This window comes from Aspergillus oryzae, chromosome 6 (genome assembly GCF_000184455.2).
Source record: "Aspergillus oryzae RIB40 DNA, chromosome 6".
Classification (NCBI taxonomy): Eukaryota; Fungi; Ascomycota; class Eurotiomycetes; order Eurotiales; family Aspergillaceae; genus Aspergillus; species Aspergillus oryzae.
The window spans coordinates 526,224-540,356 of record NC_036440.1 but is presented as its reverse complement, the minus strand read 5'-3'; the positions used below and the strand labels follow the sequence as shown (position 1 = coordinate 540,356).

At 44.9% G+C, this 14,133-nt stretch overlaps 4 protein-coding genes across 4 annotated transcripts; 2 read left to right on the top strand and 2 right to left on the bottom strand.

Annotated features, from left to right (window-relative positions):
* Positions 1-276: 276 nt before the first annotated feature.
* AO090020000504 (thioredoxin family protein) lies at positions 277-676 on the top strand (the record flags this gene model as incomplete). The annotated part of the gene is made up of 2 exons (XM_001824756.1): positions 277-302; positions 379-676. 2 exons carry the CDS (start codon positions 277-279, stop codon positions 674-676), a joined length of 324 nt encoding a protein of 107 aa, XP_001824808.1.
* A 2,956-nt stretch (positions 677-3,632) lies between these two features.
* Positions 3,633-4,852, top strand: AO090020000505 (uncharacterized protein; the record flags this gene model as incomplete). The annotated part of the gene is given in 5 exon segments (XM_023237967.1): positions 3,633-3,915; positions 3,981-4,131; positions 4,156-4,279; positions 4,295-4,478; positions 4,497-4,852. The coding sequence occupies 5 exon segments, from the start codon at positions 3,633-3,635 to the stop codon at positions 4,850-4,852; spliced, it is 1,098 nt and encodes a 365-aa protein (XP_023092870.1).
* Positions 4,853-5,345: 493 nt separating this feature from the next.
* On the bottom strand, positions 5,346-5,971 carry AO090020000506 (uncharacterized protein; the record flags this gene model as incomplete). The annotated part of the gene is made up of 3 exons (XM_023237966.1): positions 5,346-5,536; positions 5,588-5,652; positions 5,709-5,971. The coding sequence occupies 3 exons, from the start codon at positions 5,969-5,971 to the stop codon at positions 5,346-5,348; spliced, it is 519 nt and encodes a 172-aa protein (XP_023092871.1).
* A 1,923-nt stretch (positions 5,972-7,894) lies between these two features.
* AO090020000507 (uncharacterized protein) lies at positions 7,895-9,757 on the bottom strand (the record flags this gene model as incomplete). The annotated part of the gene is made up of 8 exons (XM_001824759.1): positions 7,895-8,018; positions 8,078-8,539; positions 8,591-8,808; positions 8,877-9,022; positions 9,079-9,196; positions 9,245-9,373; positions 9,430-9,469; positions 9,552-9,757. 8 exons carry the CDS (start codon positions 9,755-9,757, stop codon positions 7,895-7,897), a joined length of 1,443 nt encoding a protein of 480 aa, XP_001824811.1.
* Between the last annotated feature and the right edge of the window lie 4,376 nt (positions 9,758-14,133).

The following is a 14,133-nucleotide window of genomic DNA, read 5'->3' as shown; positions in this document are numbered from 1 at the left end:
TTAGTGGAGATTTCGAGCCCGATGATTCGACCAGGGTGTCTATTCAGCTGTACAGCTCACTCCAATATGTTCCACATATCGGTTATGCGACGGCCCAAGCGAGGTGGGGTTTAAAAGATCGGTGTGACATGGAGGGGTAAATCTCGATATAAACCATCCACGCCCCCCTTCCATTTTCTTCATATAATCACACCCATCGATACCGTGACTAGAAAAACACTGCCGTGCTTTAACGTCACCCTCCTCCCAGAATCAGATCATTGTCCATACCTCATCATGGCTGAAGTTACTCCTCTTAACAGGTATGCCGTACAGAATCATTGTAAATAGCCCCAGTCTCCTAAGGAGCACAACTGACCATTTTCCGTGCTTTACTAGCCTTTCCGAGTTCCAAACTCTCATCAATTCGGGCCAAGTGGTCATAATCGACTTTTGGGCTCCATGGTGTGGTCCATGCCGAATGATAAGCCCAGTCTTTGAAAGGCTGGCCTCCGATCCACAGTACAGTTCGATCAAGTTTGTCAAGGTGGATGTTGATGACCAGCCGGAAATTTCTCAAGAATGTGGAATTAGAGCCATGCCAACCTTCATGGTTTTCAAAGATGGCGCGAAGCTGGACGAGTTTATGGGCGCTCATCCCAATGGCCTACATGACCTTGTTCAGAAGTATGTATAAATTTTCAGGCCTTGATTAGATATCCTACCTAGTGGTTAGGTAAAGAGAGGCATCAGGGAATGTTATATGAGATCGTTGGTTCTTGGTCATATGTCTAGATTATCCTCGTGGGCTTTGTCGTTTGATATTGTTATTATTATAAATGTAGCTCTGGTAGCTCTGCATCTTACTGTAGAGTACACTAGATCTCTTCTTCTTTTAGTGGTCGGTACATATTAGAATATAATAACTGAAGCTATGATGGTTCTTAGACCTTACTGTGGGGTTTGTTATATCTTACTCTCTTTCTTGTAGCATCCTGCTATGTTTAACGCTACAGATCTTATTTCTTCATTATGGATACGTTGTTTAATGGTTTATCCATCTTTTGATATAGAACTGGCAAAGGTATAGTTCCAGTATTAACCAGTAGATAGTATGTATAGAATCAATGTACATGGGCGGTATTGGCTTGCCGTCTGGTTTCTGTGGTCCTGAAGGCCTAAAACGCGGTCTAGAGCGTATACTTGTCAACACACGGAGTATAATGATTTGAATAACTAATTATATAGTTTCTAAAGTTGTCGGAGCGCTCCAAGAACAGAAAGAGATTCAATCCTGTCGCTGACATTACCCAATATAGACTTCATTTATTTCTGTTTTTGTTTCTCCTGGCGTTGAATGTTCCTTTGCTTTACTTCTTTTTTTTTCTTTTTTCTTTTTTTTTTTTCTTTGGTGCAGCTTGGAAGGATATGTTTTGGGTTGATATACGAGGTATGGGTGTTGGAGTGGATGTATCCATGCAAAAGAAAACTTGGTGCAAGTAACCTTTTGGCCTGAGCAAACATGCATCTAAGATTTAGGATCAAGATTGTAAATTAGATATATCATCTCATGAAGTAGTAAAGCTGTTCATCTAAACTCTTGTCCTTTCTGATCCCATATTCTATATACTCCGAATTCAACATTATGTACATGCGTGTATAAAATCATCTAACACCAAATTAGTACTTTTTAAACAAAATCAATCATACCCTCAAGACAGACCATCTAAGCTATTAAAACAACAAAACAAATCAATACCCCTCCTCATCAACAGTAGTCAACCGATACGAATCCAAACTCTGCCTCGCAAACCGACTCCTAGCCCTAAGTTCGGCCCCATACCGCATAAACAACGGCGGAACAGCACCAAACACCGTCGCCACGGCCGCCAAAACCGACACCGCCACATTATTCCCCAACCCGTCAAACATAGCGGGCGCAAACAGCGGCTAAGCAGCCGTAAGCAGCGCACGGAGGAAGGACTGCGCGGCGAAACCCACTCGCCGCATGGCTGAGGTAGTTATCGGCCAGAGAGCCAGTGAGGACGGTTGTGAATTCACAGTTGGAATAGCCGACGCAGACAAGACCGATTATGGAGACGATTGTGTTTTGATCTGTAGTGATACTGCTGAGAATCAGACCAGCCGTGGATGACGGTCTTTTATGGCTGTCCTACCAGTGGCCAAACATGCCTTTGGACGATTCATGGATGTGGATGAATCCCTTGCGGCATTCTCAGCTCTTTGCACACTCGATCGACAGATGGGGAGGATGTTTCAGGCAGTGGGGATTGAGATCACTAACTACTCGGACGCATACTAGTGATCAGCTATGCATCGTCTATATATAACCCTAGACCCGCTAACCATTGGCTATTATTAGTCCCCACATGCTCTGTCGATCTGTCTTGGCCTCTCAGATCGACAAAGTAGTACACGATCGAACGAGGGTTAACGGGGCCGATCCGATCGTCCCTTTAGTTTACAGTAAAACCTCGATATAAGGAAAGAATTGAGCTGGCTTCTGACATTGCCTATATTAAAATAACTATACAAGCCCCTCTAAAACATAGATATAGTATAAGAGAAGTAACATTATATAGTACTCTTAGTAGATTTCTTCTGAACTCCTTATTAAAGAAGGCTAAAAATAAGATAAGATAATAGAATCTTTGTAATTTGCTGATTGTATTATATTTTTTTTTTATTGTTACTGAGAAGTGTAAGTTGGTCTTCCCGAGAGATACACAAGTGACTGTAACTATTTTAGTAAATTTTTTAATTGGGTAGTTAGACCCAATATGTCGTGTTATAAGGAATTTTGTGTAGGAGACTGACCAGATTACTGAAAGTTCCCTGTATCGAGGTTTGCTGCAATTTTGTATGGGAAGCAATAGGAGACAGCCGAGTAGATTGCTTATGTCGAGTATATTGCCTATATCGGAGTTTCTTAGAAAGAGGTTCTACTGGATTTACTTTCGTGGGTTCTATCCAGGGTCAGAAACCAATAAAAGAAAGAAATTCGCATTGAAAACGTGGTTAACCCCTTTTTACAACCTCGAAAAGCATTACACTGATCCATGCGCCTACATCTAGTGATCCACCCTTGTTACCTCGGAAGATTTATGAATAGCCAACCCGTATTACGAGTACATCCATGTTGAAAGTTAAATAAAGCCAAAATATACCGCTAAGCTAAAAAAAAATTGAACAAGAATATATATAGAAAAAGTTGTTTATTGGTGACACGTATTTCAATAAACATAGCTAGTTATTCGGGTCGACAGTTAGTCAATGCTTTGGCTGGTGGTCGAGTTCTTGTGCAGGTATACAGGTGCCGGTGATACCTAGTTGGGCGTGATTAGGGTTTTCTCTCTTATGTTATTATGCTGGGGAGAGAATGGAGGGAACTTAACGGTGGGGCCAGGCAGTTTGCATGGCGTCAAGCCTTTGACATGCTGCGAAGGTTGGAGCTTAAGATTAATCTTGGAAATAGTAAACCATAGTATGGCTGTTATATACTACGTTGACTGCGGCGTCAACCCTACTGCCCCCCAATCCAGTGTCTCTTTTATTCGTAACGTCAATATCTCTCATCCTCTCAATACTCCCAATAACATATATCCACGGCAACACATCCACCATTTTCCACGATGTCCAACTCTAAGCACGCTCTACCCAAAGGCTCTCGAGTCCTGGTGACAGGTGCCAATGGCTACATCGCATCGCATGTTGTCGACCAACTACTCAGCCACGGTTACTTAGTGCGAGGAACTATTCGTGCTCCCAAACCATGGCTATCCGAGTACTTTGCGCAGAAATATGGCGATGTTTTCGAAGCCGTCATCGTGACCTGTTTCGAGAACCGAGATGACATCAATCGCGTATTAGACGGAGTAGATGGGATCATCCACCTGATAAGTGCAGCTCTTCCTGGTTGGATACATCATGAATCACAAGTGTAACGGCGTCGGACGTGACCCTCAGCACGGACCCAATAGCGGCCATTCCATGGGTCGTCAAAGCCACCACCAATATCCTTGAATCGGCTGCCGGGATGCCAAGTATAAAACGTGTAGTCTTGGTCTCATCCTCCAATGGATTATCTATGTTGACGCCGAATCCGAACGGCGAGGTCCTTCATGAAAGCAAGTATGCGGATATTGGATGCTAGAGGTTGATTCTGACGTTCATGATAGACTCCTGGAGTGACGAAGCCGTGAAAGCAGCTTGGGATCCCAATACCCCGGACGAGAGCAAGGGATTCAAGACGGAGGCTGAGCGAGAAGCATGGACGTGGGTATGAGGTCACAAGCCCGAATATACGTTTAACACTGTTCTTCCGTGCATGACTGTGATACTCTGCAAAATCATCGGGGCAATCACTCGGTCGGCTGATCAACTGCACAACATGTTGGAGGATCCTTCACCCGGAGATCTTCGGTTCCACGATGGGGTGGACCCGCAAACTATTGAAAGGAGATCCCACGGATTTGTCGGTGTTTCTTGAGCGTGAGTAATCAATCTAAACGCCACTGTGAGGGCACTACTGAAGATAAATCTGGCAGAATGGTACGTTGATGTAGAGGACCTGGCCCGACTTTGCGCGGTTGGACTTTCAGACCCCTCTGCCCAATCCGAGCGCATCTTTGCCTTTGCGCAGCAGATGAACTGGTTTGATGCGGTCTCGCTTCTTCAACAACTTCGTCCGAAGAATACTCTCATCCCTGATGTCCCGGAAGAAAATATCCGGGGTCGTAGGGATGTTTTGCCTCGGGGGCGTGCAGAGGAGTTGCTTCGGACGTTCTACGGCCTGCCCGGCTGGACTTCGATTCGCGATAGCCTTGAGAAAGGCATTGAAGGCTGTGAATGAAGTGGGACTATTTTGGCGGTCAAGACAACCCTCGTTAAATGCGGAGAAGATATATGATAAGGTGTCGGAGATAACCATCGCTATATTCTGTGTCGGAAATACGACTATCGATATTTTCTCATTCACGAAAGGTGACTCACGGACGGTACATGCTGATCTTATGAATATAGAAACGTTACTGAATAGTCCCCTCATCCTATAACTAAATAAATCAAAGTGGATGTAACTTTCAGTATTGGCCAAGTATTAGTATGTATAAAAGTAGTGTACAGGAAGGGTGTCGGTTTGTCGTCAGGCGCCTGTGCTCGTGCAGGGCTGCAGGCATGTATTAAGAGATAGCCGCAAATAAGAAACCCCGATATAAATAGGACTCATCATCTTGTTCACTGCCGCCCCATGTTAAAGAATAAAAAAGAGTGGCGCTCTCTTCCCTCGTTGTACCAAATCAACAGACAGTGATTGACGGCACAAATGCGAGTTTTAGTGAGGAAGCTCAGACATACTCGACTCTCAGCGTGCTGTCAGATGTTTGAGAGACGAACTGAGGGGTCACATAGCCTTTTGGAATATCCTTTTCGTTGGATTTGTTGAAGGAGAAGCCTCGTCGTATGACTATAAAACATCCTGCTATGATGCCTAGGCCGGTTTCCACATCGGAACATACCGCGACCATGGTTGTTTCGTCTGACCGAATTGTTAGCGTTGATAGCAAGAGCTCGAGTGGCATGTCCTTACACAGAAAGCTTTCCTCCGTCATCAGATGTAGAAAGGGGATTCGCGCGATGACGGCTGCACATGCACTGTATGGAGTAGTTAGCAGCCGGAAGTGATAGATTCGGAGCTATTGGAGACCAACATGCAGCCAAGTCCAAGAAGACCAGCAATGCCGAGCTTGGTGCGGCGATCCAGCTTGAGTTTGTGTATAAAGATTGCAGGCAAAATGCCAATCGCAATGTCGAAAATGACGTCGATCACACTATAGAAGTACATGATCTTGACCTCAGTATCGGTGCGACATATACCTTGAACTCCCTCTTTGTCCCAATAGAACGAAATGGGTGAACACTGGAAGATAGCAAAGAAGAATAAAACAGCGCCCGTAATGGTGGATAATACCATGATGCCGTAGAGAGAGTACACGTGGATCCTGCTGGACGTAAACCGAAGGAGTGTAAGGCCAATAGATAGCCTCATGATTGTAGCGGTAGATGTGTAGGATAACTGGCCCAGGAACCAGCACTAGATGTATAGACTATCAATACCTTGCATAGACCGGCGGAAACTAGCCATACTTACCATCATTGCGCGTCGGAAGTTATCAGGCCGATTCTGAAAATACTCCAGCTTTTGACCAATGCCATTAATTCCCCCGATGATTCCACAGAAGGCAAACCACACATTGAGTATCTGATTCCATATGATCAGCTATTGATATATAGATACGATCTTATCAAAAGCTCACCATGGCGACGACCATCAGTTTGTCGTCCCATCCAAATTGCCTCACAATCCGGATGCGCACAAAACATCGGAATCCGACCGTTACTAGTGAAAGACTCCCTAGTACGGCAGGAACGACAACGGCTGCAAGGCTTCTACTACTCAGCATGATGGGCACAGCGTGAGGTGTGTGGACGCCTGGGTTGCTCAGAGGTATTGGCGGGTGCACGAGAAGAGGTTGATCGGGAGGACGGCTGCGGATTTATATAGCGATGTTACCCCAGAAGATCTTTAACCCCGTTAAGATTTGATCGTTTTGAGGTCGTCGGAAATCTTCTCCGAGTTGACGATTATGCATTGATCACACCAGTGATCAAAAGTTAAGAGATGGATCGCCACCATGATAGGTCAGAGTGGATCATCTGGCTATTGCCCAACTATTGGAAAGGTTGGGAATAAGCGAACCGGGTGTGATGCGCCAGGGCGAGATGTACGGTATGATTGTATTACTATCTGATAGGACGATATCCTGGAGCTTGTCGGCATTTCTACTGTAGATGTATACTCCATATGGATAGTTGTCTTGTCAAGAGCAAGTATATCCGCCAACCGGGGGAGATCGGCGACTAGGCGGGAAACCCCAGAAATCTCCTCAAGTAGGACAGATATTCATAGACAACAGTCTGATTTAGCGGCAAGGGACTTGACAATATATGCACTTATTTCTCGTCATCAACCAATACTGCTTGAATACATCGTTCAACTACCCACTACGTAGCTCGGCTACACAGTAACGAAAGGCAGTCATTTCAACAGCCAATAAACATATTGTATTTCATATATGTGGTGGCAAGCTGCATCAATAAACTCTACCACAACGTATAAATTCTGAGATATCTTGAGAGCATGGCATTGCCGAATAATTTAAGGGAACAAAAGTTGATAATGAGTTCATCCAAGGCATGTGCATATGAGCAAAGACCTTCTGTGTCCCAAAGGGTTGTGGGTTGTGCTTGCCAGAGGCGTTGGTAAAAGATATAGATGCGCACCGTGTGTGGATTTGAGACGGGACAAATTTTCCCCGGAACTTGTAAATAATGAACCTTTTTTCTGAGCCATGGCACTGCCATAAGATCAGTGGGTTAGCCTTAATTAAGCGATTTAATCAATCACTCTTGTTTCGTTGACTGTGGACACGCGTCCGCTATGATCAGGGGCAGATTTTATTTTATCTGAGAAATAACCATTGGTTGACTGAGTTAATCCTGCAGATAGATCATAAACCTAAAGATTTTCAGTGCCGAAGCAAGGGAGCTAACGATAGATAGCTCCTTGGCGCGTGATCGATCTTGTGGGGTATCATCTCCATTTGTTTAGATATTGTACCAACATGAGGCACGATAGTGGATACATCTGAAGAACTAACATGTTTGCGGAGGGGAAGGTTAAGTGCAAAGTGCCGAAGCCATAGTTGGCTTTTGATATCATGTCAGCCACCATGTTATTGCGACGACATAGGGTGATGATGATCTAGATACCTAAAGCCTGAGATCACAAGGGAGGTGATCGGCGAATTGCCTCATAATACCCCAGGACTCCAAGCTACAGTGTGTATCTGAACTCGGCCGATCCTTCGAGCAGTGTTGAGCCCCGACGAGCTTTTCGGTTGGCGAAAACGAAGCACACACTCAACGCTAGTACCAACAAGATGATCAAAGCTGAAGCACTGTTGTCGTATGACCCAGGTTACATATTTATTATAAAAGAATGGGACAGGGTACTCACACAAGATTGGCATAGATCCCAGGATAGTATGCAGGTGCATCTTGGGAGCGGAAGACCAAGGACCCAGCAATTCCCCCAATTCCACCCATTCCGATCATCATTGCACTTGAAAAGGCTCGTTTCCACTGACCACGGATGTTGCCCGCCTGGTATGCCAGAGCCGTGGGTGCGCTAGCGTTTACTCCTCCTGTCACCAGAAACACTCCAAAGTATCGAACTCCATTGCCTTTGGCCAAGCCCATCAATGAAATACCCACCAGTTGCATCAAAGCGTTAACAATAAGGATTGGCCCTCGTAGCCGGTACTTGTCACCGAGCCAACCTTCAACAATCATGAGAATACAAGCCCATACGTATGGTGGTGCACTCAGATACTGTGATTCCCCGACGCTAAACCCCATACCATTGCGTAGGATCAATGGAAGAAAGTACCCGATGGCGTAGGTCACAGTCATCAGGCAACTAATCTTGCTGTCAGGTTGTCTGTTGCCATGTTTGGAGGGGATTCAATACCAAAATATCAAACCGTAGCCCCAGAGCCGAATGTCCGCTGCATGTCGAAGAAAGTTCTTGACCGAGAAGTCCTCGGGCTCAGCATCGCCTCTGTCTCTATTCACCCGGCGGATGACAAAGGCGCACTCTCTTTCACTGAGAAATTTCCATGAACGATGTGCTTTGTCTGGGAAATCCACAAGCATCACAAATGCAAGAAAGCCTATAGCCAACGTGATCTTTCCGAGTTAGAATATTCCTAGGTCAGCCTTCATGTGCAGTAATTAGTGGGGTTATGCCAACAGACCACGCCTTCGATAATAAAGATCCATCTCCAACCTTCGAGATTCTCGATGCCGTCCATGTAGGTAAGTCCATATGCAAGAATGTTGGCAATTGCTTGTGAGAAGAGACCAATTGAGTAGAACAACGAAAATCTCTTGTGCATGTCGTCTGAGCCATGTTAGTGTCACTATATTTAGGGGATAGTCATCACTGATGCCACTTACATCTAGAATACCAGCATGACAATAGGTATACCACGCCGGGGAAATAGCCACTTTCAAAGGCTCCCATGAATGACCGCGCGATGAGGACATGCTTCCATGTTTTTGTAAATCCAATGCCCTAGAGGTTTTGTTAGCTATTATGTACCATACAGTGTGAATAACATACAATCGTGATGCCTCCCCAACACATAATCATTGTGGTCAGGAAGTTTCGTGGGCCAAACTTTCGAATTGTAGCGGTTGCGAATGGCTGGCAGAGTACATATGGTATGAAAAATATGAGCATTACCAAAGACTTTGCAAGACCGGTTAGACAAGACAAATCATGCTCTATCGGGGTCGTAAACTTACATAGCGATACCCTTCAGTCATCTTCAAATCCTCGTTCATTCTGAAACTATCAGTGACTTCCATGCGAAATTGGAACGCCAATAAGATAAATGAAATGAGTGGTTAGTGCGCAACTATCTTACCCTGCTATCGAGGCAGTCGAAACATTAGATCTATCCATCAGGCTGATGCAGTACCCAAGTCCGGCGATAACAACAAGCCTCCGATCGACGCGGTGGACGATTGCTCTTTGCTCCTCGTAGGTATATTCTTCATCATCGTCAATGTTTGTCAGCTCATGCGCAAGCTTGTTAGTGGGAAAGCCTTTTTCGTTGGAATATGAAGCCATGATAGTTAGTATAATAAGGTCAGTAGTAACGAGAGATATCCAGGACTCAGTCGGTCTTTATAATAGCCATCCTTGGGTTCAGCACGGGCTAATCCCCGCAGATTGCCTCCTCACTTATCTATATGGAAGTAAAAGAGTTTAAGTGGCTATCACTGCATGAGTATAGAATTCTTGGAAGGATTAGGTTGGTCGGTTCGTGTGTGCTACTTCTGGAACCGAACCAACAAGGTGATGCTCCTCCCCACCCTTTACATTTGAAAGTGTCTCTGGATTTACAAGCATGGACCTTGCAACATGTTAGCAGATTCGATGCTCCATAGGCCACAGGCATTATTTGCAGTGGGAGAGAAGCAATCTTTTCAGGGGGGGGGGGGGGATGGGTGGGAAGCTCTACGTATGTCGGGCTACCCAAATGTGCAATGCTTCTCATCCAGATTCCCTATTCATCTCGGTGCTAGATTTAGTCGCCGTACTACTAGTATCAAACCTACAATAGCATAAGATAATCAGCAAATGGAAAAGACCCAAAATGCCGAGAAATCGCCCGCTTAATTACTCGGGTGTGATTTGACAGCCTTTCCGCTATCAAAGGGTGTACAAAACAGCCGGAAGGTACTATTCATATGTCATGGCTCGCAAATCGTATATTTAGTATTCACACCCCTTCGGGATTAGAAGGAGTGACTACTGTAGGTCACTACAGTCGAGGTAGTCAGTCTTATCCTATCTGAGGAAACAGTTGCTTCTACCTCAGACCGTTGATTTCAAACCTGCGAAGTGCGGAATGTTTAATCAAGATAGGGCATGCAATTGGTCCGCCAGATACTCTTCACAGAATCGTGGGTTTACATGTCATCAATTCTGGATTGAGACTAGGGCGCTTAGGTATGTCGATAAACACGTTCTATTGGTATATTTTGATTTCATAAAACAATCCTCCTAGTATTCCTCACAACCAGCGGGTCATACGTATAAAGGGTGAACAGTTCTACTATTGCTCGATATTTGGGTGCGGTGCTCATATTTAATGATGTTTACTAGATCAAGAATGAGTGTGCAAGACCTTGACAATGCGTTTGCATGACGATTAGGGAAAACCTTGGACGAAGGGGTATTTGGGTTTCGATAGTTATCTATGGAGCACAGGCGCTCGGTGTGGAATTTCCGCACCACGGAAAGCAGTTCCGCTCTCTTTCTCTTTCCATTTCCCCTTCCCTAACGCACTGACTCCTGTTACTGTGTCGGCTTCTTCCCCCTCATTCAGAATGTATTATGATCAATACAACATGTGGACCTACTGCCCGACTGGCTTATCTTCTTCAATGTGATAAGACGCAGGATCATTCTCCAGGCATGAGATAAGGAGGCCGTTTGGTGACGAAGGCCCCATTCTCAACGATTATCGCCCTCTATCACTGGTTCTCTGCTAGTCTCGGGGTCCTTCCCGCCAAAGTGCGGAATTTATCGCTATCTTATAATGCGGGGAATGGGGTACTATAGCACTTTCCTTCTTTTTCCATAGAACTGGGCTTGATTTAAGTACATCCTGCCACTTAAATTGCCAGAATATATCTCCGTATGCTTGCAGCTGAACCGCCAGTTGTCAAGATTCAAGATCACTGCATCAACAAGAGTCATGTCAAGTTGTTCTATGGCGCTAGCAATCAAGGACTTATTCTCATAAAACGATCCAATTGGCCTCTTTGGGAAATGGATTAATGGGTGGTCTTCTTTTTTTTAACTTTTGAATTGATATAACGGACACCAATAGTGCCACTTAATGAAGTCCAGGGAAAGCTGTCTGTAGATGAAAAAGAGGGCATAGTCATACAGCCCTGATAATCCCATGGACTTCCGCTGAGTATAATATCTAAGCTAAAAACGGTAGTTAGTTAGTCTTTATAATAGGTCTTTTCTGTCTTGCTTTCTGTCATGGTCGTTATGGTCTTTTTCCACGGCTGCTATTCACCAGACAAGGAGCTTTGGGGCTAGGATGAGTCGATGACTGATAAAAAGTACATACATCCCTTAAGCTGGAGGTTTACGCCACGTTGCGACACTAAACGCCCCCACATATAGTGGGCTACCTCACCGGCGTTAAAACAATGGTGGGAAACCTACGCAGCATAGCTTTTATTCTTGATCCTCCGAACTGAGACCAAATCCAACAATAGGCATAAAAAGAAGAGAAAAGAAAAAAGGGCAACAAACGAAATTAGTCGTTAGCAGCAGGCTGTGCCCATGAATGGAATTGATCACGAATATGAGAGTTCGCTACGGGTGTTATAAGTGATGATTAATATAGGAACCAATATACATAGTCAATCCTTAACCACTCGGCCCCACTGACATTTATGATAAGTATCGATGGCAAAAGTTGTAACATATTACTTCTCGGCAGTCTAATAGGCTAAGTAGTACCCAGTAGCAGTATACAAAGCAACCTATTCATCATCCCATCTAAAACTCTATTTCACTGAGATTTAGGTATCAAAATGTCGGTATCAAACTCAAGGGCTTCTGAGCACCGCGGTTCTTTGTGCATAATACTCGGCTCGTCTTGCGGTCCTGAACCGGCCTGGCAAGGCATCGCATGGCCGATCAGTCGGCTTGGAACAGCCTAATAAAGAGTTGCTGAGAGGGTGACTTGAGAATCGCTTGCTAAAAGAAGACATCAATAATTAGTCAGTGTGATCAAGTAGTTCGGATCAGACTCAAACTATACCACATGGTATATTTGATCCATTCGTGTGTGAAGGAACCCTATTACTCATGTTTATTCTATGTTGAGACTTAGAATACAAAGCGAGTACCAGTATCCTGATCTTTGGTTACTTTGGCCCGTGCTAGAGGGTATCTATTTCCAATGGGTGATAGATAGGTCCAGTGACTTATGATCATCGCTCCTTGTTTAAGACGTGTAAATCACGCTCTGCCTTGTTCCACAGCAAACACTGTATGTGTTGGGCCGCAAACCAAAATAGTATTTTTAGTATCCTTTGCATTGTAACCGCACACTTTGATGATCTGGTCCCTAACCTGGAGTGACGTCTCCCCCTTGGGTTTGAGATCGCCATAGCACCTTAGGAACATAGTTCCTATAATTCCGTGCGCAGTTGATATAAACCAGGATATTGCACATATGAATTCAATTATGGACAGACCGTTATCGATATTCCCTTTATATAGCAGATTCCCGTCCAATCATCCGATTGAAGAGAAAGGCCTTGGGCTCAGCAGCTCGCCGACGTATCTGAGAGTCTGGCAATCTTTTTGCGCCATGCGATCTATTAAATCCTCATAGAAGTAGAAATCGTTGTTTAATCTGCATAGGAGGTCTTAGCTACGTGACTATCTAACAAAGGCACGCGTAGGCGCGAGGCCGAATCGGGAACCCGAGGTCAACAGTGACGATCTCTTTTCCCTTGGAAAGATAAGACCACGGACTCGTTGATGTAGTAATGGAGGCTGTTCTTGGAACCATTGCGAATAACCACATTATGCCATCTAGATAGAGATCATGATGCCCTGTGTGATATAAATACGCTGATTCAAACGGCCTTTGATGGGATTGCACAGCACTGGGATGGTGTAGCAATAGCTTTACTGATCAGGCTTATTATAGTCATATCTTGGAAAGTATTCCAATACCCGATCCTGTGCTGGAGGGCGAAGACAACATTTTGTACATAGAGATAATTTCCGTGGGGACTCGTAGTAGGGATTATTATCAAACTCCAGTGCCTGGGTCTTATACTTCTGGAGCATATACATCCGGGGAGTAATGGCTTCAGGGCATATTAACCCGCAGCTCCTCGGCGCTGATTATGATTCATTAGCTCCGGTTTGAGCGATTTCGTGATGACCTCGTAGTCCCAAAACAGCAGTGCCTTATAGGAGGATAATCCCAAGGACTGCTCGACTCTAATGCCTGGGCGCCATCGAGGGAGTAGAGTTCCTTCCGGTACACATTCTATACCACTTGGTTTGTCTTAGAGAAAACTGCTCGCCACACTTTTCACAAACAGGGTCCGAATCAGATACTCATGTTTGCGAGTTGTGAGTTTGCGACAGTCATTGCACCAAATGACTGGCTCTCTACTCCCCGTGTGGGTGTGTAGTAGGAGCTTTCGATCGATGCCATTTGAGTCTCATCTCAACACGATTGTTTGTCGCACAAGGATGAATGAGGTCACATCTTCTAGGTCCTTTCTCGACTGATGAGCTCCCTTTCCAAAAAGGCCTTCCTTCCGACCAGCCCTTTTGTGTATAAACACATTGCGGAGAGCCACATTATTGGAGGCAAGTCATACAGGAGTGCAAATGACGAATATAGAGGTCCCGTAATCAGAAGATTACAGGTAGCTCGAACCCAC